The sequence below is a fragment of the Megalops cyprinoides genome, chromosome 2 (genome assembly GCF_013368585.1).
Source record: "Megalops cyprinoides isolate fMegCyp1 chromosome 2, fMegCyp1.pri, whole genome shotgun sequence".
Taxonomy (NCBI): Eukaryota; Metazoa; Chordata; class Actinopteri; order Elopiformes; family Megalopidae; genus Megalops; species Megalops cyprinoides.
This window is the reverse complement of record NC_050584.1, coordinates 65,766,442-65,791,726: the sequence shown is the minus strand read 5'-3', so window position 1 is coordinate 65,791,726 and position 25,285 is coordinate 65,766,442. Positions and strand designations below refer to the sequence as shown.

General features: G+C 40.5%; 2 protein-coding genes across 2 annotated transcripts; both read left to right on the top strand.

Moving 5' to 3' along the window:
- Positions 1 to 1,685: 1,685 nt before the first annotated feature.
- Positions 1,686 to 4,533, top strand: LOC118772264. The gene is made up of 5 exons (XM_036520538.1): positions 1,686 to 1,785; positions 2,563 to 2,717; positions 2,869 to 3,332; positions 3,690 to 3,898; positions 4,309 to 4,533. The coding sequence occupies exons 1-5, from the start codon at positions 1,693 to 1,695 to the stop codon at positions 4,531 to 4,533; spliced, it is 1,146 nt and encodes a 381-aa protein (XP_036376431.1). The 5' UTR covers positions 1,686 to 1,692.
- An 8,331-nt stretch (positions 4,534 to 12,864) lies between these two features.
- LOC118773254 (NACHT, LRR and PYD domains-containing protein 3-like) lies at positions 12,865 to 24,603 on the top strand. The gene is made up of 13 exons (XM_036522107.1): positions 12,865 to 12,936; positions 13,061 to 13,198; positions 13,547 to 13,651; positions 13,992 to 14,102; positions 15,260 to 15,344; positions 15,624 to 15,881; positions 16,617 to 18,394; positions 18,631 to 18,804; positions 19,631 to 19,804; positions 20,227 to 20,394; positions 21,715 to 21,888; positions 23,476 to 23,522; positions 23,639 to 24,603. The coding sequence occupies exons 1-13, from the start codon at positions 12,917 to 12,919 to the stop codon at positions 24,169 to 24,171; spliced, it is 3,765 nt and encodes a 1,254-aa protein (XP_036378000.1). The 5' UTR covers positions 12,865 to 12,916; the 3' UTR covers positions 24,172 to 24,603.
- The last annotated feature ends 682 nt before the right edge of the window (positions 24,604 to 25,285 follow it).

Genomic DNA, 25,285 nt, shown 5'->3' with positions numbered 1-25,285 from the left:
TACTGAATGCATATTCAGTCTGTGAGATCATAAAACATATTTCAGTCATTTTAGTGCCTGTAAAATAAGCAGCAGTGTAATGCAAGTCTTTCGTGTTCATCCATTTCATTTTGATAGTTCAGTAACTAAATTACTGGGCACATCATGACCTGATAATGCTGTCTGTCTTTTTTGTGAATATAGATAACTGATAACCAGCTAACCTGCATGCTTCCCCAAGCTTGTGAAACCATGTCCAACAGTAAAGGTATAAACCCATTTTAGATGTCCTTCATATCGGGGTGTAGTTGATGTATACATGCTTTTGATTATCATGGAGGTGTCTATAGATTCACCCTGTGTCACCCTATGTTGCCATTATATTTTGCTGAACAGATGCTCTTAATCAGAGCACCTTGTATAGCTTACTTTCACATGTTATCCATTCATACATGTAAATATTTACTGAGGTAATCTGGGTTAAATTCCCTGCCCTAGGGTACAACAGCAATAATCCATCTGTGAGTAATGCAATGTTTGGATTACAAAGATTTCTCATTACCTCTATGTGACAGATAAATGTAATTTTGGCTCAAATGAGTTTGGCAAAATGTTTCCCAAGTTCTCCTGGCAGGGCCAGTGCCTGCTGGCTTATCACCAGTAACTCTACTGAACACCTGATGCTAACAGGGGGAATGTTTTATGGGAATTAACAAGACATTTTTTTCTGTCATGGTTTTTAACATCACTAGTCTTGGTGCAGAATTACAGAGAAAGGGAAATGTGTTTAGTACATTTCTGAAATGAGTCTCCATTGAGTCTATATTTCAAAAAATAAAATTCCATTATGACACCATACCTCAAAAACAGAAATGAAGAATTGGCAGAACAACACAATTTAAGTTGCTGTTGTGCAATTTCACATCGAACATCACTGTTTGTGCTGCAGTTTAGATGTTTAAGAAATACAAGTCACTAGCACTGTGTGCTGTGTGTAGATTTAAGCAGTAAACTGGATTGTTATAATTATTATTATTATTATTATCAGCATTACTGAATTTGTGACATTATCACATTAGTAGAAATTGTGCATGGACACTCCTGTGGAACAGTCTATTTTTACCTGTAAAAGAGTTGAATTACATTGTTCTTCATGAAAGATCAAACTGATCAAACTTCATTTCAGAAGTGAGTCTTCATACAATGAGTCTGCATTTCAAAGGATAAAATGATATAATCACAAAATACTTCGAACATACAACAGCTCAATTTAAGTATGTCATTGTGCAATCTGAATTTTTTTGCTCCTAAGATGTTGGGTCTGAGTGAATCACCAGTGCTGTGAACTGCACATAAATACATCAATGCACTTGAGTTAGACACTTTCGGGTGGCAGTATAGTGTTGTGGTTCAGGAGCAGGACTCATAACCGAAAGGTTACCAGTTAGATCCCCCACTGGGGCACTGCTGCTGGACAAGGTGCTTTACCCACAATTGTCTCAGTAAATATCCAGCTGTATAAATGGCTAACATTGTAAAAACCTGTAACTGATGTAAGTTGCTCTGGATAAGAGTTACATGCCAGTAATGTAATGTTATATTTTCTCAGAGGTGGTTCCTATCAGCAGTGGCATGGAGCTTTCAGTCCCCGTGTCAGACTTGCTGCCTGCTGCTAAGAAGACAGCCCTGCTGTTCCATATATCTTACCTGTGTATGGCCAACTTCCCAGCGCTGGAGAGGGAACTGCGGGCCAAGGCTACTGACGCACAGCTGCTGTTCAGCTCTTCTGCGTCTCTGCTTCTTCAGGTATTTTAATACCCCCCGTCTTTCATTGTACACCCCTGCAGGTGTGCTAATGGATTTGTGTATTTCTCTTTGTTATGTCCTGTTATCGTTGACCAAATTTGATATTAACTTATTGATATTGTTCATTTTCATAAATGAATCATAGGTTTTTCAGCTGACACAATATTCTGGTGTCAGAAGAAGAATCATCAGCATGGTAATTTCAAACAAATTGTGAATTTAATGGTTATTCATATTGAGCAAGCTCTACTGAATTTGAGAACATTGTTCACTTAATTTTGTCTTTGTTCAGAGTGTTGTTCAGAGTTTTATAGAGCTGTATATTTACTGATGCTACACCTTTCCAAGGATATGACAGGAGTTCATGCCACGCTCTCACCCAGGAACCATCTGGACAGTTGCCTGCTCCCTGTTAACGTACCATAGCACCACAGAAAGAGCAGTCAGCAGCTTGTACAGCTGATTAGACCTTTACTTGTACCTATAACTGCCCCAGACACAGCAAGGTGTGTTCCCATCACATAGCCATACCTATACATTTTCCGTCCGTACCTGTATGTGCATGACCTGTTGTATGTTCTGCAAAGAGCAATCACTGGATAACAGACCTCAATATTTCCAGAAACCTCTCTGAGGCTGCTGTTCATTCAGAACATTAATATGTGCACTGCCATTTACATTTGCTGTGCATCATATTCAGCTTGTGGAAGGAACCATTAGTGTTTCATTGTGTAACAATTCATTCTTTTATTTTCCTATCACATCCCACTGTCAAAGTGTGCCAGCACCAGTGAAAACATGATCAACACACTGATTCCAATGCTCAAAGCTGCAGTTGAAAAGAATAAGCCCCTGGTAGCTGTGAAGTACTTGGAGAAAGCAAAGAGATGGATTGAGGGCCTCATCAATGATGTTCTGGATACTGTGGAAAGGTACACCCCTTTTGTTGCCATGGTTACATGTCCTCAAGAAGTCTGCCTAGAACAATCCTTTGTTGTGTGAAGTAATCTTCAGTCATAAATGACCATGAATGAGATTCTCCCAGGCTGAGCTGAGCTCTCTGGTTGTGTGGTGTTCCTCTAGTTACTCGGCTCTGAACAGAAATGTTGGAAACACTGCCAGTGATGTTATTTCGACGAAGGTCGAAACGGAGAAGAAAAAAAAAACTCTATCCAAGGAAGCTGAGGGAATGCAGAAAATGGTGGATGAGTACAGCAAAAGGCTGAATGATGTCAAAGCAGAGCTTCAGAAGAAGGAGGATGAAATTAATGCTGGAAATGCTGAATTGCAGAGCCTTGTCAACAGTATTGCTGAGAGGAACCGGAAGTTTGGCATTGCAGCTGCAGTGGTACCTTTTATTGGTGCCATCATTAATGCAGCACAGAAAGCCGTCAATGATCCTGGTGACAAGGCTGCTCTTGAATCCTATAAGATCAAGCTGAATCAACTGAACAAGGACAAGCGTCTTCTTGTTCAAAAGGAGTGGAAGTTGGAGGCAGAGCTGATAAACACAGAGATGACACTTTCCAGAGCAACTATGGATTTAGGTATGAATGTATGAATGTAAAAGATATCAGCTAATTACTTAATGTCCATCTCATGACAGCACAGGCTATACCATTATGAGAGACAGAGAGAGATATGGGTATATAATTTTACAGTGCATTAGAAAAAAGCATGACATTTGCTATAATCACCACAAAATGACAGAAAAATGCTAAAAGGGTAGTCTAAATCCAATGTAACGATCCATTAAATATATTTGTTGAAGCCAGTGTTTAAATCCCTTAATTAAAAAATGTCACCAAATGGATGAAATGAAACAATTAATATAGACAAAATAAATTCTTCTCACTACGCATTTCCTGGAATAAGAACCAGTACTACTTGTGTATCTTTCATAGATTCAATTCCTAGCCCGACTCACCTGGCTGAAGTCCAGAAGTATCTGACCAAAATTCAGAAAATCCTGCTTAGCCTGAAAGAATTCTGGGACGGAGTACACGTGATGCTGGATTCCCTCAGTAAGAAAACCTTTGCTGGAGAGGATATGATTGAATATCTGGACATTCTCAAGAGTGACTTTTTGGCCTCCCTGGAAATGGCTCAAAAGGTAATTGAACGCGCAGTGAACATGCAATGCCTCTGCTGGAGTGATGAGGTGATTTCTAACGTTCACATGCATTATTATTTCTGTTTCCATTTTCTGACATGGAACTGCAAACAATTACACTTTTTGGCACTGAGATGAATGGATTAAGTGGTCATTACATATACTGATATAGATTAGAAAGAAAGAACTCTATCAATAAATCGAAAAATGAAAGCACCATCTTTGCTGACATCATTTTCATTTGGACTAAGGTTTATTTCATCACGTCTCGGCCTCTGTTTACAAACCTCTGCTTTCAGATTATTTAAACAGCATTTTCAATAATTAAAATTTATGTATGCTTTTACGATTAGAAGCATTTTACTCTGCATTTGTTTGAAACTCACGTATCTTTTTATTTTGACCCACAGTACTGGGCAAGCTTTGGTGCCATTTGCCTGAAAGTAAAAGGCACATTTAGTGTTGAGTCCAAAGACGCCTACAAATTCCTGGAGGTCAACCCTTCCTCTCTGTCAAAGGAAGAGTGGCAGAAGCAGTATGACTCTGTGCAACAGCAGCTGGAGGAATTCTATGGATCTGGACCTGCAGCCATTGAAGAAAACTCAGAGGTTCCAGCCGTTGAGGAGGCCGAATAATCAGAAAATGCCTGCAATATTAACATAGTGATACAGCCAGAAAGCGCCAAGTCAATTTGATTTAGAATCAGTATAAGAGGGAGATTAATTCCTGATTAGAGGTTGCTTTGGGCTGTTTCCTCATCTGCCAAAAAGCAATCTACTAATGATGTGATTTCTTTGGTTCTTTACCTCTTTTCATCACGGTGTCTGTCACCCTGATTCATAATTGAAATAATCAATAAATTGCTTATAAAATAAGCATTAAAGCTCTTTGGTTGTGACTGTACTTATTGTTGTGAATTTTTAGATATAAAAAATCAATGTGGAGTCAATATAAAATAGCAAAGTGTCATGAACACCTCTGTATCACTGTCTTTCAGACATGACAGACACACACTAGGTCATACATTGATACCATGAAAATAGATGATATTGCCTTATAATACTTTTCCAGGAGTTTCTTGATCTCCGGGAGACAATTTTCCATTTTTGTCTCAACTGGCGCTGGGATTTGCCTTTTGTGTGACCCCCTTTGAAAAGTGCACTTTGCTCCATGTTCAGCATATTGTGGCTGATTTCTGTATGAAGTACATGCAATGAAAAAGTGTTATACGCAAACATACTGAACTGTCATTGTGTAGCATGGTCCTTAGCGTTCAGAAAGGCAATGGAATGTGTGTATTTACCTGTGAAGGTGGCTCTGTGGACACTGAGTGATAGACGTCACACATGCACACATTTTAGTTGTTTTGGTGCGTACCACTGACATCATCACATCAGCTAGAGACAGCGTTCCTTTCAGTTAAAATGGAAAACCTCTGACAGGAATAGAAGGAGACGAACATTGATGGTGGCAAACTTGAACCCAAGGGAGAGGTGATGTAGGTGTCCGTTGAATTGATGCAGTTTGAGTCAGTCAGCATTTGGGGTGTGATCTGCCCTGCATATTGTAGTTTGGACTCTGGCAGACAGTGTTTATTTGAGCCTACAGCGACAGGAAGCATCAAGTGAGTTTGTTGACATGTTTCACTGGGAGTCACCTGCCCTCTGTCAGATTCCTGAAGCAGATTTTGTCCCTTTGTGCTTCCAGCCTGGGTTCAGTGCGGGATTTACATGTTACATTACATTACATAAGATCATAAGATCATAGATCATAAGATTATTTTTTGTGTTGTGCTTTGCATTTGGCGCCCCCTAGCTCTGCTCCTGTAAGAGTAACTGCGCCCAGCGACTACTGGAAATGAACGACTTCTGGCCGCTTTGTCACTTATTGTCACTGCCAGCGTGAGCGCAGGGTAACGCATACAGGAATCAGCAGAAAAGGCCTGACAGCTGCTCTTGCCCAATGACCATTCCTGATGTTTGACCTTCTATGGCGGTAGTTACAGTAGCTACAGTACAAGACAAAATATTGCATAACCACTCACCCTCACACTGAGGAGTGTATCTGGACTGACCGGCTGGCACTCTGTCCTTCTACAGCATCTCCTCTGACACACTGACCCTCCTGCACACGTTCACTAAGCCCCTCTATCCTGGGTTCGGGTTTGAGTCCTCAGTGTCCCTGTGCCAGCTGGCATAGACTCCTGTGTCCTGGAGGAACACAGAAAAGCCCAGTTAAAGGGCACCCAGGGGTCTCTGACAAGTTTAACCCAGGGAAAGTGTTTAGCTGGACATGATCTATGAATTTTACTTATGAATCTCTGATTTTTAACCTTCTAAGGCATGCATTTTAATTAAAACAGGCCCAGAGAACTACAAACAGTCTTAGTATATGAAACGGCACAATTTTAACTCGCCTCAAATCAAATCAAACTTTTTACCTATATCCATCTTACAGCTGGATGGATACAGGTAAAAAGTCCTATGATTTTTTTCCCCTCACTGGGGAGTTTCTGTGTCCACTAAGGACTCTCCAAGACAGAGATGGGTTTACTAAGGTCCTGGTCAGGAACTACAAATCACCCACTAGAGGACACTATAGACTTAACACTTGGAGATCATTCATTCCTTCTATGACACACTTGACTGACACACACGTTAGGAAAGTGAACATGAAATTATTTTTAAAATTCAATGGAATAGGGATTTGCTGGGCTTTTACCCATGAAATGATATGTAATGGAATATAAAACATTAAATTAATTTAATTAATACAGAGTGTGTGACAGGTAACAGCCCCAGCAGAATCTTCAGCTGAACCCGATAACTCATTACAGCATAATAATACTGAATATTATCAAACTGTAATCAGTAATAGAGCGTGTGTGCTGATAATCAATCAGAGACATTCCTTACAGTCCAAAAACACTGATAATCACACAGTAGAAGAGTACTAATGTTAATATTCAAACAGACCTCCATTATGGAGTACTAAGGCTTATATTCACATTTTCATTATAGAGTACTATTGCTAATATTCAGAGACTTCTGAGTATCAATGCTGGTATTGTGTGAATGGTGGCAAGTTTCAAACGAGCAAGTGGTTTTCCTCCAAGGAAGAGGAGGATACGAGCTTGATCACCTCATGGGCACGGAGCCGATTGAATATATGAGCTAGCGCTAAAATAATTTCAAGTATATGCGCATTTTGCTGTTGGAATAAGAATAATGACGGCATGCCATTGAACAACACTGCGTCAGATAATAATAATAATAATAATCTTCAATGTCCATCCCTGTTTCTGTTGCGTGGATAATTCTTCACATTATTTACAGACCCAACCATCAAAATTTATATACATCCTGTTGAAATACATGTATATATGTCATATCATACAGCAATATAAAATGCAGCATAAAGTGACCCCTGTTCTAGTTAGATCATGGTTCCCTAGCAAAAACTTGCTATAACAGCAAAGTATCTGTTGAAAATGTTATATGAAATATTTTCTCAAAAATATATCCACATGAATGCTTGTGCTGTAGTGACTAGACACCTCAACATTATACACTAAAATTATACACTGCTTGACATGAGACAGTGCATGGAACATGTAGCCTCTCTGGAAAAAACTCACCTTTGCTGGCTCTCAGCCCAGACTTATCTAGCGAGGTCATAATCAGTTAGTCCCAAGAAACTGATGTCAGAGGGAGCATGTGATTTGCTGGAGTATCTGATCCAATGCCTTCTGCCCTTATTTCTGGAACAGCAGATATAACAAAGATAAGGCCACTGCACCTGAAGAGATCACTATGATTCTGATTTTCAGGAACTTCCTGGAAGGCTCAGCTTTAAACTGGCTTATCCCAGATCGGTCTTTGAGAAGCATTCCCCTCCCTTCAGTCAGGCAAAGATGTCTTCACTTTCAGGAAGTGGACACTGATCATTGTGAAGTTCCGGCTTCACTTTACACACACACACACAAACACACACTCACACACACACATACTTTTATGCCAATAGGCCTTATGTCATTACAGTCTCAAAGTGTTTCCAGGATGGACTGTACATGTTGAGGTACTCGAAATCCCTCAAAAAATGAACACATACAGGACAGTGGGGAAATGAGTATTCTGAGTTTCATATTTCATATTTTCAAGTCTTCAATCAACTCGACCCTCTCAATTTGACTCCCTTTTAATATAGAAAAACACAATTAGGTAAATCAACAGCGCAACCAAGCAGCAACAGGTGGTGTGGTTGAAACAAAAGGATAGTAAAGAGGTGAGATGACACTAAAAGAGATTAAAGACATAACAAATCCACAATAAAGTATTAGCTCACTCCTCTTAACACCCCATCACCACCCTGACACACTGCCACACATAATACCGTCCATGTATACTGCTGGATGTTTACTGAGGTTACTCAAGTTTAGCACTTTGGCCAAGGGCACAGCAGCAGTGCCCTGACCTGGATTCAATCACACCCTTCTGGTCGTAAATGTTCCCAAAAATAATCAGGCACGCTGTCACCCAGCATGTCTCATCTTGACAAAGACACAACAGGAAGACATCACACACAGCTGCAATGCTAGACCTCTGGCTTAACAGCTGGTCTCATGCGGAGGTTCATATTCCCTTGTGTTCCGCGGTGGATTCTGACCCTCTGGCTTTGAGTTCATCGTTGACACTTTCCGCCTGAAGCCTTTTTGAAGGTCTTTAAATGAAGTTACACTATAGCTGCAGCTGAAAAAAGAGCTGCCTAGACAAACACTACACTACAATTTCAGAAGTCAATATGCCAATTATTCAGTGAAGTCAGACCATGCAGTAAGTACCTGTGTACAGCTAAGCACGGTGTATACAATGTGAAGTGAAGTCAGATCAGTTAGTACCTGTATACAGGTGAATACAGTCTGTACAATATGATGTCAGACCAGTAAGTACCTGTGTACAGGTGAGCACAGTCTGTGGATTATGAAGTGGGAAGGGGTAAATGAGGAGGGGGTTTAGGGTCGGTGCTGCTTGGTCCTGTGATACTACTCAATGAAGACAAGAGAAAGTCTGATCAAACTGCTGCTGGGTCCCCTGCAAACACAGGCAATGGCAGAAAGAGTAAATCTACTGTCATAAATACTAAATCATCTCAGTATACAGTAAGACTGTAAGTCTTATTACAGTAAGTGGGTGAATGAAATGTGGTCCGGATGGTGCCGTACATCTATTCAGTTACTTTAAGCTGGTAAGGATGAGGAAGTAGACCAGGGAGAACTAGATACTATCCCACAGAACAAGTTTTACAACCTTTTTCCGAGAGGGACAATATTAATAGAGTAGTTATGATTGCACGTCTTCACACAAAGTGAGTGATTTATCATGAGGAGTTGTGTTACAAACAACATCGTAGTTATGAGACAGGGATAGTCATTACTTCAACATCTAAGCAATTACGCAGACCTCAAACCATCCATACAAGCATTTCCTCATGGTTTGTGTCATTCACAATTGAAAAACAAGGGGAAAATGCCCAACATGAACTATGACAGAGTGTGTAGAATGTGTGTGTGTGTGTGTGTGTGTGTGTGTGTGTGTGTGTGTGTGCCGTTCTGTAGAATGATAATAAAGAAACTTGTTTGTCTCACTGGGTTTCTAATTGAAATGGAACACAAGGAAGGCACTTCCTTAGAGCCATGAGGCCAGTGATGTCTGTGAAGTCATTTTAAAAAAAAAGAGTCTTCCCACATTACATGATTATCATTTAGCAGATGCTCTTATCCAGAGTGACTTAAATAGGTTACAGTTTTTACATGTTATCCATTTGTACAGCTGGGTATTTACTAAGGCAATTCTGGGTTAAGTCTCTTGCCCAAGGGTTACAGTAGCAGCAGTGCTCCCAGGGGGACACTGAACCAGCAACCCTTTGGTTACAAGCCCTGCTCCTTACCTCTACTCCACACTGCCACCCCCATTAGGTCAATGTCCACTAGAGTTTCAACTCTGGAAAACTGTCCAGCTTCTATTGTTCATTCTATTGGATATACAATGCCTGTTTATCTCACAGACTCCACTGATGGAGCCTTACATTAATCATGTTCCAGGTCCCAATCCACCCTCTGTACATGTGCACACAGTGGGACAGAACTGGAGCAGAAGTCAATGGCATGTACCTGGGTATGGTGAAACAATTCATATGAAGTCTTTATAAAACTAAACTGTGTAAGTGTAGTTTAGTTTTTTAAAGTATGTAGAACACCCAGCCACCGGGTGTGTATAAAAACCAAGGAAAAAGAAGAAGGAAGTAGTTTTGTATTTTTGCAAACCGTATGAGTCTCTGGGAAAGCCATCCATAACTGGGCAGATTACATTCCGGCCTTAAACCTGAAACAGTTTTCACTGTGACACAGCAGGAAGAGTCAGAGGAATGAGCACTGAGAATCAGCCCAGAGACTGAGTACCGGTGAGTTCTGTTTATATAATATTAATTTAGGTTAGAACAGTAAGTACCTGTGCACAGTTGTGTACAGTCTATATAATATGAAGTCATGTCAGACCAGCAAGTACCTATGTACAGGTAAGTATAATCTGTATAATATGAGGTGAAGCCAGACCAGTTAGTGCCTGTCTACAGCTGAGTACAGTCTGTATAATATGAAGTGAAATCAAGCCAGAAAGTACTTTTGTTAAGGTGAGTACAGTCTGTATAATACAGAGTGAAATCTGATCAGTAATTACCTGTGTACATTCTGTAGAATACAAAGTGAAGTTAGACCAGTAAGTACCTGTGTACAAGAGAGCAGAGTCTTCATAATTTTAAGTGTACAGGCTGTATAATATGAAGGTAAATGAGGTTCAGTCTAGCACAAGACAGGCAATAACAGATACTGAACATATTGAACCAGCTATGATGACCAAGACCATATAGAGGAATGACTGTAAGAAATATGTCAGAAAAAGCAGGTGAGAGGTTCAGAGTCATGATTCATAATTGTTTCAGTTGTATCTTTACATTGCCAAAATGTCATATAACTTCTGACAAAAAAAGAAAAAAGCAGAGGAATTTTAGAATTATCAGATAGATGTTTTAAAGCTGAGATCTGTGAAGCTCTCAGTCTGTGCTGAAGCACATGACAGACATATTGAAATCCCAAACACATTTTTTCCACGGTTTTCCTCCATTTACATTTAGAGATTTGGAATCACTCAAAAATGTAGCAATCAGTAGAGCTTCTCTTTAATGCTTTGCTTGGTGTTCATATTCTAACAAAGAGAAGATTGTAAGTCTCAGATCTAATGAATAGTAGCTAGTTAGCTAATTAGATAGCCAGGCAGATAGATGGGTGCATTACATTATTGGCATTTAGCAGATGTTCTTATCCAGAGCGACTTACATCAGTTACAGGTTTTTTACAATGATACCCCTTTATACAGCTGGGTATTTACTGAGGCAATTGTGGGTTAAGTACCTTGCCCAAGGGTACAGCGGCAGTGTCCCCATGAGGAATCGAACCAACAACCTTTCGGTCCTGCTCCTTAACTGCTATGCTACACTGATGGACAGACAAACATACACAAAACAGTATGACAACTCAAAACAAATAATAATAATAATAATAAAAACACAGAAGAATAGAAAAACCCTGGAATACAAGATTAAAAAGATAGTACAGTATACAATGACAGAGGAACCGTAAGCATAGGAATAGCTACTTAGTAACTACCAGTCATCGCATGGATGTTACTTGTATCACCATTCGAACATTGAACATTTTTCCTGTAGAAAGGCCTGTATCACTGGACTATCTGTTCAAGTCCTATTCACCCCATCAATGTCACAGAATTACTATAACAGAAAATATAATTGCTTCCTGTACAACAAAATCAGACAGTGTACGAACAAGTAATATATCTGTGATCAGTGGATACTGCAGGCCTGAGTGCACTCAGCAGTGCACTTGCGGTTGTGTAAAAGCTCTCTTAATAGGAGCCAAAATGACCTGTGATTGCGAGTGTTTTGTTATTTCACTTTTTTATTGTTACTGTGTAAAAAAGTAACACTTTAATGCAGCATCCTATATGATATCCACGGGTCATTTCATAACCATATTCACATGGAGGTTGAATTGGTCACAGCATGTTCAACGTGTTTTAAATTGCTTCTGTTACACAAAAAGGTCCCTAAATGAATGCCAGAGATATGTAAGCACTGAAGAACATTCAGAGACAGCGTTTTCAGCTTCAACACCCCTGATTCCCCTGCTATCATGCTCACATGGCAATGCTCACATATCACGATCCAGTGCATGTTACATCTACGGTTAATAATCCTCGATTCCCCAGTCAATTTGTGCGCCACTCATGATCCTGTTCAAACTGATGCCGCACTAGGCTTTGCACGTCGGCTATGTAAAGTAATGTCATCATCTGCTGGCAGAGAGGGCTCAAAACAACAGGAGTTCCACAGCTGTGCAAACAGTTACACGATCAGCAGGAAGTGCCTGACCTTTAAAACTGGGCAGGCTTGGTGAAAATATCATATCGTCCGCAATGGGCTAAAGCCACATTTCTCATTCAAGCTCCCACTTAGCATGTGTCCAACCAACGTCTGTGTTGTGTGTTTACAGGTCTGTTGATCTGGATCGGAGGTCTGTTCTGTAATCTTCTGGTGTGACATGGTCAAGACTCCTGAGGAGGGGGGCGTGGCCTCTGAAATAAGTCTCTCTGGGGAGTGTAAGGAGGGGGGCGTGGCCCCCGAAATAAGTCTCTCTGGGGAGTGTAAGGAGGGGGGCGTGGCCCCGAAATAAGTCTCTCTGGGGAGTGTGAGGAGGGGGGCGTGGCCCCTGAAATGAGTCTCTCTGTGGAGAGTGAGGAGGGGGGTGAGGCCCCTGAAATAAGTCTCTCTGTGGAGAGTGAGGAGGGGGGTGTGGCATCTGAAATGAGTCTCTCTGGGGAGTGTAAGGAGGGGGGCGTAGCCCCTGAAACGGGTCTTTCTGGGAAGTATAAGACCCATGATGGAGTCATGAACCCTGAGAGTAAGAGGTGAGAGGAGCTCTGTGTGTGTGTGTGTGTGAGAGAGAGAGAGAGAGAGAGAGAATATGATAAATAATAAACACATTGCTCTACTTGTAGCTCAAATCCTATTTGTCATTTTAAACACATTTAGATTAGAAGGTCAGTCTGTTGACAGAGTCCAGCTGCAGAGAGCAGGCTCACCTGTACCCACCTGTCTGTCTGTGAAGAGTGACGAGTCAATGGAACTTCCACTACATCTCAAAGCAGGACCTTTTCCTATTCTTCTAAGGTGAGATCTACAGTTTATTATGCAGATTTAATAAAACAGCACATTGATTAGCACATTCTTTCAAGAGTAATTATAAATGCTATTCTTCTTCATCCTCCCCTTTTCATATAGATTTCTTTATGTCATACTGTTAACTTTGTCTGTTGTGATGAGTACCTAAGCCTGCTAACACACACACACACACACACACACACACTCACATAATCTGAAACTTAGTCTGAAACACAGTACTTTGTCACATCACACCACAGTAAATGTTATCTTAACTGAGACATTACTGTATACCTGAAATCCAGTTGTGCATAAGGGTGAACAGCAGGGCCTGTCTGTTTTGTGTTTTGTTCACAGAGACCAGGTGAAGAGATCAGACTCACATGTACCATCGATTATGAGTGATTCATCAATGGATCCTCCATATCACTTCAAAGAAAGAACCTTTCCTATTGGTCAGAGGTCAGATCCAGTATATATTATGGAAAATTAATTCAAACACTATTCCTCTTCTGTTCTTCTTCATCATTCTCACCACACAGATAGAGCCAAAATGAAGGATGTTAAATACATCTGACACGCATGATTCATACACAGAATCGTCTGGAAAGAAGCTGCGGGTCTCCCTTAGTTCTGCATGGAAATAAGAATGGCTTGCTTTCCCTAGTGACATGAATTATATTCTCTGCATGTGTTTGTATGGTTAACGCATATCTCAAACTCTCAACCTCATTATTTTCCCCTTGTTTGTCAAATTTTTTCAGTTTTAAAGTGAGATTAAAGGTGTATCTGCTTTTCACAGGATTGAGATGGAGAGAGCAGACTCACCTGTACCCAGCTGTGTGTCTATGAAGAGTGAGCGGTCAATGGATCATCCACTCAAATTTGGGGGAGACACAAACACTGATCAGAGGTGAGGTCATCATGTTAAAATGAAATATGCCAAAGATATTCTCATCTGTTGGGAGTTTTTATACTTTCCTACAAAGTAAACTACTCTTCTGAGATCATGTGGTGTCTAAATTATAATTTTGACATCCAACCCAGTATAAATAGTGATTTTTATAGTAAAACTGACTATACAGGGTGAAAGATGAAAATAATTTTTTCAGTCCAAGCTTGTAAAAATCCAGTCGATTATGAGTTTATTTTTGACTTGATATCACATATTGTTAAAAGCACCACAGTCTGACAGATTTGCGCAGTGTCAGAATGTCCTGTTGTTTACTTGAAGGTAATTAACCTTCCAAGTAATATAACTTGTATTTCACTACAGTACGACTATGTAACTGCCATTATTTGTTTTAAAGGCACAGTATAGGAATTTCATGTAGTTGGGAGAAAACAGAAGCTATAATATGCAATCTTCGCTAGCAGCTGTTTCTCTATGACAAATAACTGATAAGCTCAATACTCAATACTTACTTTTAATTTAGTCATTTAATTTTATAAAATGTAAAATTTATTTAAAAAGAAAAAGTATGATTACAGGTATTGTAATCATATTGTAAGGTACCCTCTTTAGAGGGTCATTATTTTTTCTTCATTTTAAGTTTGTTGATTTTTTTACTGACGAAAACACAGACAGATAATCAACTAAAACCACCCTTTACTGATCTCTTTACTGATCTCCATGAGTTCGCTTGGAGTGCACCCATGTGCTGGCCCAGGAGAAAATACAGAGGGGTGCAATTGCAGTCCATGGGGGAGGACACAAAAAGTCATAAGTACTGTGTTGACATAGGGATATAAGGACACAACTGGGGGTGCACTGAGGTCCGTCTGGGGGTGCCATGCACCCCTAAGCACCCCCATAGCACTGGGCCTGCCCATGTGCAGTTCCCAGTACCACCATTCAGCCCTGTCATGCAGTACAGCCAGGGAGTCTGTTCACCCAAAGTGCAGGAGATGTGCAAATGCTGACTGTACTGAACAGTCACTAGCGAGCGCTGCCTCCCCGCTGTCATGTTTCCTTACACGTTTTCCTTTATCAGTCACCTTACACATGTCTTCCTTCACTTTTTAGTCATGCACAGGGTTGAACACTAATGTTTTCTGTTTTACTCACAGAGTTCAGCTGGAGATATCAGAGACAGTGATGCCCAGCGGTCAGTCTGGCCAGAGCCACCAGATGAATTTGTCATCCATATTCAAGGTGGGGTCTCTTGTGATGTGCCTCATTTATCATATATCATGTGTAATAAATGTGCTTAATAATTACCCTTTCTTTACAGTTGAGCCCATGTCTACACTGCACATGTTTGACCTTTCACAGTTGACTCTCACCCTGGCTACATTTCATATCAGGCTTTTAACATAAATAGAGGGAAGTGGTCTTATCTGGTGATCCGATTTCCCTGGTGTAACTCCCTTCATCTGAATAAGCTTTAACCCCTCAAAAAATATCAATTTACCTTTTTCACTTTTATTTTAGTTGCTTGAAGACATGCTTATCCAGCTGGTGCAGAACAAGCTGAAAAAGCTCCAGGGTGATCTGAGTCAAGATTACCCAGAATGCTTTGAGAGTCAGCTGGAGGATCCTGATGTCCTGGATGAAGTCTACAAGATGCTGGAGAGCTGTGTCAGAGAGGGGGCAGGGAAGGTCATAGTGCACATCCTGAGGAACATGAACCACAAGGATGCTTCTGACACACTGGAGAGAAGTAAGTTTCATTGTGTACTGGCATCCAATGTTTGGCAAGTTATTAACTGAACGTGCACCTTTATTTGGAACGTCTACATTTAATCTGCAATACATTCTTTGTGAACAAATTGTGCTGTTGGAGGTGTGCTTGTCCTGATGTAAAGATACTTAATATTTGTAAAAATAGAGGTATATTAATATTTCAGTATATTAATATTGCCTCTGCTTCATTTAAACTTATTGAGTCCATCAGTTAGCAACTTGATCAAATTACAATCACAGACAGAGTTTTTTTTTTCAGTAAACTATTCCATACTGTAATTGTTTCCATTTGCTAATGATCTTTTCCGGTATTTTTTTTCCAAATGAGCAAATCCCATACAATGTACCTGTTATATTTTTCACATTTCACATTCCAAAAAAAAAAACATTCACATTTTTCACACAGTATTCACATCACAAAGTGTCTTGCAGTGGGGGTGACTGATAAATTTGTGTGACCAATAATTGTTCCATAGTTGTTTAGGCTCCTTGACTGTGACCAATGATTGATGAACCTAATATACATACATGGTTTTGGTCAAGCATAAAAATGGCCATTTTGATTTCTCATAAGTTTTGTTTCTGTTTAGACATGAATTGGGTCAGTTAGTTGAAAATGCCTTTAAAGGGCCAACTGAGTTTAACCCTTTATCAGCCAATTGCGTGAGTGTTAACAAAAATATTTTTCCATTTTCTTATTCATTCTTTTAAGGGAACCTTCTGGGCACATACCAAAATCAGCTCAAATGCAGTCTGAAAAAGAAGTTTGAATGTGTATTTGAAGGCATCGCAAATCAAGGACACACTTCAGATCTTAAAAAAATTTACACAGACCTCCATATAACACAAGGGGGGCATGGAGATGTTAATAGTGAACGCAAGGTGGAACAGACTGAAGAAACATTGAAGAAACCAATTACCCAAGTGACCCAAATTGAATGCAATGACATCTTTAAAGCATTACCTGGACAAGACAAACAAGTCAGAACTGTGCTGACAAAAGGGATTGCTGGCATTGGAAAAACTGTTTCTGTGCAAAAGTTCATCCTTGACTGGGCAGAAGGAAAAGCCAATCAGGATGTTGATTTCATGTTTCCTCTACCTTTCCGAGAGCTGAATTTGATCAGGACAAAACAGTACAGTTTGATACAAGTGCTTCACCACTTCTTCCCAGACATCAAAGAGTTTGGATCCCTTACAAGTGGTTGTTACAAAGTTGTGGTCATCTTTGATGGTCTGGATGAGTGTCGACTTCCCTTAGATTTCCAGAACAATGAGATATGGTCTGATGTGACAGAACCAACATCAGTGGACATGCTTCTGACAAACCTCATTAAGGGGAATCTGCTTCCCTCTGCTCTTCTCTGGATCACCACCCAACCAGCAGCAGCCAATCAGATCCCTCCTGAGTGTGTCCACCAGGTGACAGAGGTACGAGGGTTTAATGATCCACAGAAGGAGGAGTACTTCAGCAAGAGGTTCAGTGATCAGAACCTGGCCAGCAGAATTATCACACACATAAAGTCATCAAGGAGCCTCTACATCATGTGCCACATACCAGTCTTCTGTTGGCTTGCAGCCACCGTGCTCGAACAAAACATTAGCGAGTCAGACAGTGGAGAAATCCCTAAGACTCTGACTCAAATGTACACATACTTCCTGCTTATTCAGATTAAGATGAAGAATCAGAAGTATCTCACTGAGCAAGAGAGAGAAAAAGATAAGTTGTCAGACTCAGACAAAGATGTTGTTCTGAAACTGGGAAAGCTGGCTTTCCACAACCTGGAAGAGGGCAAACTCATCTTCAGTGAGGAAGACCTGAGACAAGTTGATATTGATGTCAGTGAGGCTTCACTGTTCTCTGGAGTGTGCACAAAAATCTTCAAAGAGGAGTTTGGGCTGTATCAGAGTAAAGTGTATAGCTTTGTGCATCTGAGTGTTCAGGATTATCTTGCTGCTCTGTATGTGTTTCTCTCATGTGGAACACACAACAAAAATGCAATGGACAAAGATAAATTCTGTTCACCAAAAAGTCAAAAGTTATTCAGAGAAATGTCTTTAACTGAATTGCACAAATGTGCTGTGAAACAAGCTTTACAATCTGAGAATGGACACTTGGACCTTTTCCTCCGCTTTCTTCTTGGCCTCTCACTGGAATCCAATCAGTCTCTCTTGCAAGGGCTACTGATGCAGCCAAGAAAATGCTCAAAGAACATTAAGAAAACAGTCCATTACATCAAAAAGAAGATCAGGAAGAGTGTCTCCCCAGAGAGGACCATCAATCTGTTCCACTGTCTGAATGAACTGAATGACCATTCTCTGGTGGAGGAAATCCAAAGTTACCTGAGCTCAGGAAGTCTTTCAAGAGAAGACCTCTCACCTGCACAGTGGTCAGCTCTAGCCTTTGTTTTGCTGACATCAAAAGAGGAGCTGGATGTGTTTGACTTGAAGAAATATGTCAGATCAGATGAAGCTCTTCTGAGGCTGCTGCCAGTGGTCAAGGCCTCTCAAACAGCTCTGTAAGTCACAAAGCTCTGACTACAGGAATGATAAAGAAAATAAACTGCTAACTAAACTATTATATGAACTAATCCTTAATTAAAACAGCAGCTGTCAAAATTAAGCATCAATCTATATAAAGATAAATATTGACTAAGTATGAAAATCACTGACTTTGCATAGGAGTAACTTGCATAGTTTTGACCAAATTTATATATTTGCAGAACTGTCTGATATAATATGACTTCCTTTCCAGGCTGGACAGCTGTAACCTCAGTAATGAATGCTGTGAAGCACTGGCCTCAGCTATCAGCTCAAACTCCTCCAGTCTGAGAGAGCTGGACCTGAGTGACAATGACCTGCAGGATTCAGGAGTGAAGCTGCTCTCTACTGGACTGGAGAATCCACACTGTAAACTGGAGACCCTGAGGTCAGTTCTTCAGGGCTTGACATATGCTATATGTTGATATCCCATACTTAGGTTTGCCTAACGGGTGAAAGAACAGTAGTGTATGAACTGCTATATTTATATTTATATTTATATACCCAATACAAGGTTTGACCTTACAGGCCACCATACCTTTCGACCCATACATAGACCTGCCTTGCTAGTATGAGGGGTACATGTTGACATAATGATACAAGATAGAATGTTCAAGGTACCAAAGTAACTATCCAATAATCAAGTTTCAGTATAAACATTGCTCATGTTTTTAATCATTCAGCATTAATTACTTTCCACAAATGAAGGACCCTTGCTTTCCTACATTTCATTTAACTTTTAAGGCAGCATTGCTTTATTTCCCATGTTTGGTTTTTATTATATTTTTATTAACTGATTAATGCCTAACCTTTATTTTTTTCAATGTAGTACAATGAGATAAATAAAACATTGTTTAAGAGATACTTTGCTCAGTGACAAAGTGCAAACATGGGTAAACCAGCCATACAATGACTACTGGCTTGGAGTGAAATTAGCACATCCATCTACAAATCTGAGCTTTCACTTTTTTTCTCAGAAAAGTTCAAATTAATGTCTAATTCAGACTGATGAAGGTTTTGCATAAAAGTAAATAATTAAAATAAAATCTCTGCAGTTTCTGTGTAGTTCTAAAACTCCAAAAGTGTAAAAACTTTCACCGAGACACACCAAATGGGTTTGCATCAGTTCTGACGGGAGAGTCAATCCCAGCTCCTCGTACATTGTGTGGGTGCAATGTGTGGAATTATCTGATGTGACATGATTTCCTTTCCAGGCTGAACAGGTGTAACCTCAGTGAAAAATGCTCTGAAGAGCTGGCCACAGCTATCAGCTCAAGCTCCTCCAGTCTGAGAGAGCTGGACCTGAGTGACAATGACCTACAGGATTCAGGAGTGATTCTGCTCTCTGCTGGACTGGGGAATCCACACTGTAAACTGGAGACACTGAGGTCTGTTTATCAGAGGCTTGACATATGGTATACATTGATACCTTTGTAGCTTTGCCGAATAGCTGATAGACCAGCACTGTATGACCAGTTATATTTATTGAGTAGTTTTGCAATAATTGTGAATGATATTCTATGACATAAATTAATAAAATGAGTTTCATGAAGACCAAAGAATACAGTTTTATGAAGAATTATGAATACTTTTGTCACCTGTGTCAGTGGCTGAGAGTGGATATACACCACTGCTCTGTGTATAATTGTAAAATAAGAAAGTGATGGAATACCCAGTGCAAGAATTAATCTTACAGGCTACCACACTTTCAGACCTACTGGAATATCCTCCATGCTATGTTAATTTTCTACCGATATGTAGGCCCCCTAAATATATTGGAATTATCTGATATGACACAATTCATTTTTAGGCTGAACAGGTGTAACCTCAGTAAGAAATGCTGTGAAATACTGGCCTCAGCTGTCAGCTCCTCCAGTCTGAGAGAGCTGGACCTGAGTGACAATGACCTGCAGGATTCAGGAGTGGAGCTGCTCTGTGTTGGACTGGGGAAACCACAGTGTAAACTGGAGACACTGAGGTCAGTTATTAGATTATGCTGATAAAGAATTATATTGATATCATTGATCTGTGTTGACCTTGGGGTTAAATTCTGACACATCAGTATGTTCTAGTTTTGATGATCATGATGCCCCAAACTACTTTGGTTTACACATCTAGCCGAACCAATCTTTAAACTCATTGGTCGATTGTCGCTCTGTTCCTTTTTCCTACAGTAACAGTACTGAGTACATGAGTCAACACAGCAGTTTAAACAGATATTAATGACTTAATTATGGAAGTCTTAGTTATTAATTCTAGAAATGTTTTCTGATATTTACCTGAGCAATAACACTGTAGGGAGGCTGCATTTAATATCAAACATTATTGTCGACTCACATATCTACGTATCGAAGATTTACAACCCATTTTTTTTAAAAAGAAATGCCAAATATCAAAATCTCACAACCCATGGGTCTAGCTGCTGGGTCTGCCCCAGCAGTCTGTGGTTGCCCAAGTAGGACAGGAGAGATGGACAGGCATGAAAAGAGATGTCTGACAGACTCATGGCCCTGTGTAGGATAGGAATTAAACTTTTTTTTTTTGAGTGTTTTGCTGCAGTGTTCATTAGGTAACTGGAGAACATGTCTTCCCTGACAATGCCTTCCCTTTTTGGGGCCAAGATACTGCATTGCCATGGTGGCAGTTGGAGAACAGGGCTACACTAATGGTTGCCAGTCTAGATATTTTACTTGTAAACTGTTCACAACAACAGAGACTTCACCAGAGACTGCACTTCTCATTGTCTGCTGTAGTAGCAACACTAGAAATTGTCTTTGGAGACCACAGTAATATTTATAACAAGAATAATTTCAAATTACCAGTTATCTCGTAAAAAATATATTTCCAGAAAACCAATTACACTCATAGATAACAACGTCCTTTCATGCATCGCAATCTTTCCAAAGTGCTGAACCCCAAAGTGGCCAGAAAATGTCAGAGTAATAAATTATTATTCTGAGCAAAAGGTGCTTGTCTCAGTTGGGTAATGAGGTAGTGTCACATTAAACAGTTTTGTGTCATACTACAGCTAGTATTTAGTATCAGTCAATTACAAAAAAGAAAAATACTGAATATTCAGGCATTTGTTGTCTTACTTTTAAAAAATATATATATATATATTTTAGACATGTTCATGTCATCTAAGAAATACTACTAGTTAGTCAGCTTTAAAACTATTTGGGGATTTTAATTATCTACATAACTGGACAGACTAGTGAAATACAATCCAGGATGAAATCTATCTTGCCTATGTGTCTAGAGCTGGGAGAGTGAAGAGCTTTTCTCCTTCAATCCACAGACTGTCAGGATGTCAAATCACAGAGAGAGGCTGTGGTTATCTGGCCTCAGTTCTGCATTCAAACCCCTCACACCTGAGAGAGCTGGATCTGAGCTACAATCACCCAGGAGACTCAGGAGTGAGAGCGCTCTCTGCTGGACTGGATGATCCCAACTGTAAGCTGGAAAAACTGAGGTGAATAATTAGTTTTAAAACAAAATCAAATCTAATTACAAATCTAATCCAGTCATGGTTGTTGTTTGATTGTTACCAAATGCTTTTCAATCCAGCCCAAGGGCTTTAGTTTTAATGAATGTCTTTAAACTAGAACAAAGCTCTGGGATATCTCCTTCTGTGAGGTGGACATTAACATAAACTAAAATGATAAACACCAAACTCACAGATGAAATTATCAGGTAAGATGGACAATAACATCAGATATGTCACTGTTAGAACAGTGTGTGACACTCTCCATTCGCTCATGTCACGTGGCTGCCATTTTGAATATTTTATGCGCAAAAACGAGGCTGAGGTTGTAGGAACAAGGAAGATTGTCGGAAAGTTGCAGTGAGTGAATCGAGTGATTGACAAGCCATGGCTTACTGCTGTGTGCCAGGCTGCCATTCTTACCAAAGATGCAATCCAGAGCTGTCTTTTTATCGTTTCCCAAAAGACAAGGACACCTGTCAGCAGTGGATTGTCAAAATCAGGCGTGATGTTGGACCATATTTACAAAGTAATGCAACGAGATAAGCTAGCGTTAACTTTCAGTGTTGGCTAATGTGTGGGGTCGATAGATGCCGAAGCACCATCGAGTGCAACAAAGTTAGTTATAACGTTAGCTAACGTGGAAAGTTACCTTTGCAAGTAAATTAATAAAATAAAGTGAACTATTTTACGTGTTAATACTGATAATACATCTCTCATCTCAGATTACGGACAACACAAGAGTGTGCTCCAAACACTTTACTGATGACTGTAGAGTCAGGTCGCTCACCGGTTTAAAGAAACTTAAGAGTGGGAGTGTGCCGACTGTGTTTTCATGGTGTCACCTGAAAAAAAAAAAACCTGTTAACGATAACCTTGTCACAAACACATTAAAACACAATGTTATGTTACATAAAACATAGGCCTACATCATATTTCGTGTCTTCACTTTAGTGAGAAGTATATATTAGGCTACGACAGAAGTTAGCTCTTCACGCTATCAGTATTTTGATGTTTGCTAAGGTAGCGCACCGATTGTTTACTTACCTTCTATATCAGTGATGTAGCCCTCTATCCAGTTGCTGTAACCTTTCAGTAATACTGATCTTGGGATACGATCACCTTCTTCAGCCCACTTCTCAACATCAGTCATTGTGAATGATGGTAGAGACTCGTTGTCCAAGCCATCTTTACGTTGTTTACACTGAAACTGTACGGTTGCATTGCACTCCATGCAATGTAACAGAACGTGACGTCACAGCTAACGCCTCTGCCTCATTCTCGCTGCAGCGTGACATGAGCGAATTACATAAACTTCATTTATTAGACGCCTTTATTCAAAATGGCCAACATAGGGTACAATTTTATCCATTTATACAACTGGATCTTTACTGAGGCAACTGCAAGTTAAGCTGAGAACTGAACCAACAACCTCTTGGTTACAAGACCTGCTCCCTTACTGAAATGCCACACCGCTGCCACACACTACCGTGTTCCTTCTGAGTTTCCACACTGCACTTCGTAGATAGGCTGTGTGTCACTCAATCACTGTCTGTTCCTCTGGTTTTCCTGCAGTGTGGAGCATGGTGGTGAGTGCAGGATCAAACCAGGTCCGAGGAAATGTAAGTTTACTTGAATTCAATAATCATCAGTAAAAACTACTGTTAAGGAGAAGAGTGAAATTTAATACCATTCTGCAGTTCAGAAGGTTTTTACCCAACTTCCTCCTTGTCTGTAGATGCCTGTCAGCTGACACTGGACCCCAACACAGCCCACAGAAAGCTGGCACTCTCTAACAGGTGCAGGAAGCTGACACGAACAGGAAACGAGCGGCCTTATCCTTACCGGCAAGAGAGATTTGATCACTGGCCCCAAGTGCTGTGCAGAGAGGGTCTGTCTGGGCGCTGCTACTGGGAGGTTGAGTGGAGTGGGGCTTCAGTTCGTATAGGAGTGGCATGTAAAGGAGTCAGCAGGAAAGGATGGAAGAATAGCATGCTTGGGTGCAGTGAGAAGTCCTGGTGTTTGTACTCTACCCGCGACAGTTATGCTTTCTGGCACAACAAGAAGACAACTACCACACTTTTCTTCACCTCCCCCGCCCACAGAGTAGGAGTGTATCTGGACTGGGCGGCCGGCACTCTGTCCTTCTACAGCGTCTCCTCTGACACACTGACCCTCCTGCACACATTCCACACAAAATTCACTGAGCCCCTCTATCCTGGGTTTAATGTTGGGTTTGACTCCTCAGTGTTACTGCGCCAGCTGGAATAGACTCCTGTGTCCTGGAGGAATACCTGCCTCCCCAGTGTCCCTGATCCAGCTGGAATAGATTCCTGTGTCCTGGAGGAACACCTGCATGCTTTGGGACGTCACACCCCTGCTTAAGCTCAGCTGTGTGAGGAAATACAGATGAATGGAAAAAATGGCATCTGGGCACCTACTAGCAGCTAACCAGCTTGCTAGCTAAATGTTTGGACATTTTTTTCAAATCTTCAAATCTGAATATCCACCTGCATTATATTAAGTAATCTTAACCTGTCTTGTGTGTGTTCACCCATGTCTAGCTAATGAGCTAGTAATGACAACAAATGTCTGTCCAGCACATTTTCAGTGTTTTCTTTTAAAATGTCTATATGCAGGAGACTCAATTATTTGTATGGCATATGACAATATTGTATAAACACTCATCTTTCTGCCAAATGTGCCCTGGCTACATTCAGAATTAGGTAATCAACCATACCTGAAGCTAGAGGTCTTTACATGATCTGCGCCCAAACGGGTTTTGGGACTGAATGTTTCAATGGGTTGATTGAATCAAGGTTGAATCTGAAAAGCACAATGTGACAAGCACATACACCATATGGACAAAAGTATTTGGCCACACGTGATTTTCAGGGTTTGGGCTAGGCCCCTTATCTCCAGTGAAGGACAATCTTAATGCTTCAGCATACCAAGACATTTTGGACAATGCTATGCTTCCAGCTTTGTGGCAACAGTTTGGGGAGGCCCTTTTCTATTCCAACATGACTGTGCCCCAGTGCACAAAGCAAGGACTATAAAGACATGGTTTGTTGAGTTCGGTGTGGAAGAACGTGACTGGCCCGCACAGAGCCCTGATCTCAACCCCATTGAGCACCTTTGGGATGAACTGGAATGGAGATTGCGAGCCAGGCCTTCTCGTCCAACATCAGTGCCTGACCTCATAAATGCTCTACAGAATGAATGGGCACAAATTCCCACAGAAACACTCCAAAATCTTGTGGAAAGCCTTCCAAGAGAATGGAAGCTGTTATAGCTGCAAAAGGGGGACCAACTCAATATTAAAGCATATGTATTTCAATACTATGTCATTACAATGTAATGGTCAGGCGTCCGAATACTTTTG

What these genes read in the sequence shown, in the direction of transcription:
- LOC118772264 (XM_036520538.1), top strand. Translation starts at nt 1,693, where the DNA reads ATGGCCAACTTCCCAGCGCTGGAGAGGGAACTGCGGGCCAAGGCTACT. An exon ending in CTGCGTCTCTGCTTCTTCAG is followed by an intron (nt 1,786 to 2,562) that starts GTATTTTAATAC and finishes CCACTGTCAAAG; the next exon opens with TGTGCCAGCACCAGTGAAAA. An exon ending in CAGAGCAACTATGGATTTAG is followed by an intron (nt 3,333 to 3,689) that starts GTATGAATGTAT and finishes TATCTTTCATAG; the next exon opens with ATTCAATTCCTAGCCCGACT.
- LOC118773254 (XM_036522107.1), top strand. Translation starts at nt 12,917, where the DNA reads ATGAACCCTGAGAGTAAGAG. An exon ending in ATTGTGTACTGGCATCCAAT is followed by an intron (nt 15,882 to 16,616) that starts GTTTGGCAAGTT and finishes TACCAAAATCAG; the next exon opens with CTCAAATGCAGTCTGAAAAA. An exon ending in TGTAAACTGGAGACACTGAG is followed by an intron (nt 19,805 to 20,226) that starts GTCTGTTTATCA and finishes ATTCATTTTTAG; the next exon opens with GCTGAACAGGTGTAACCTCA.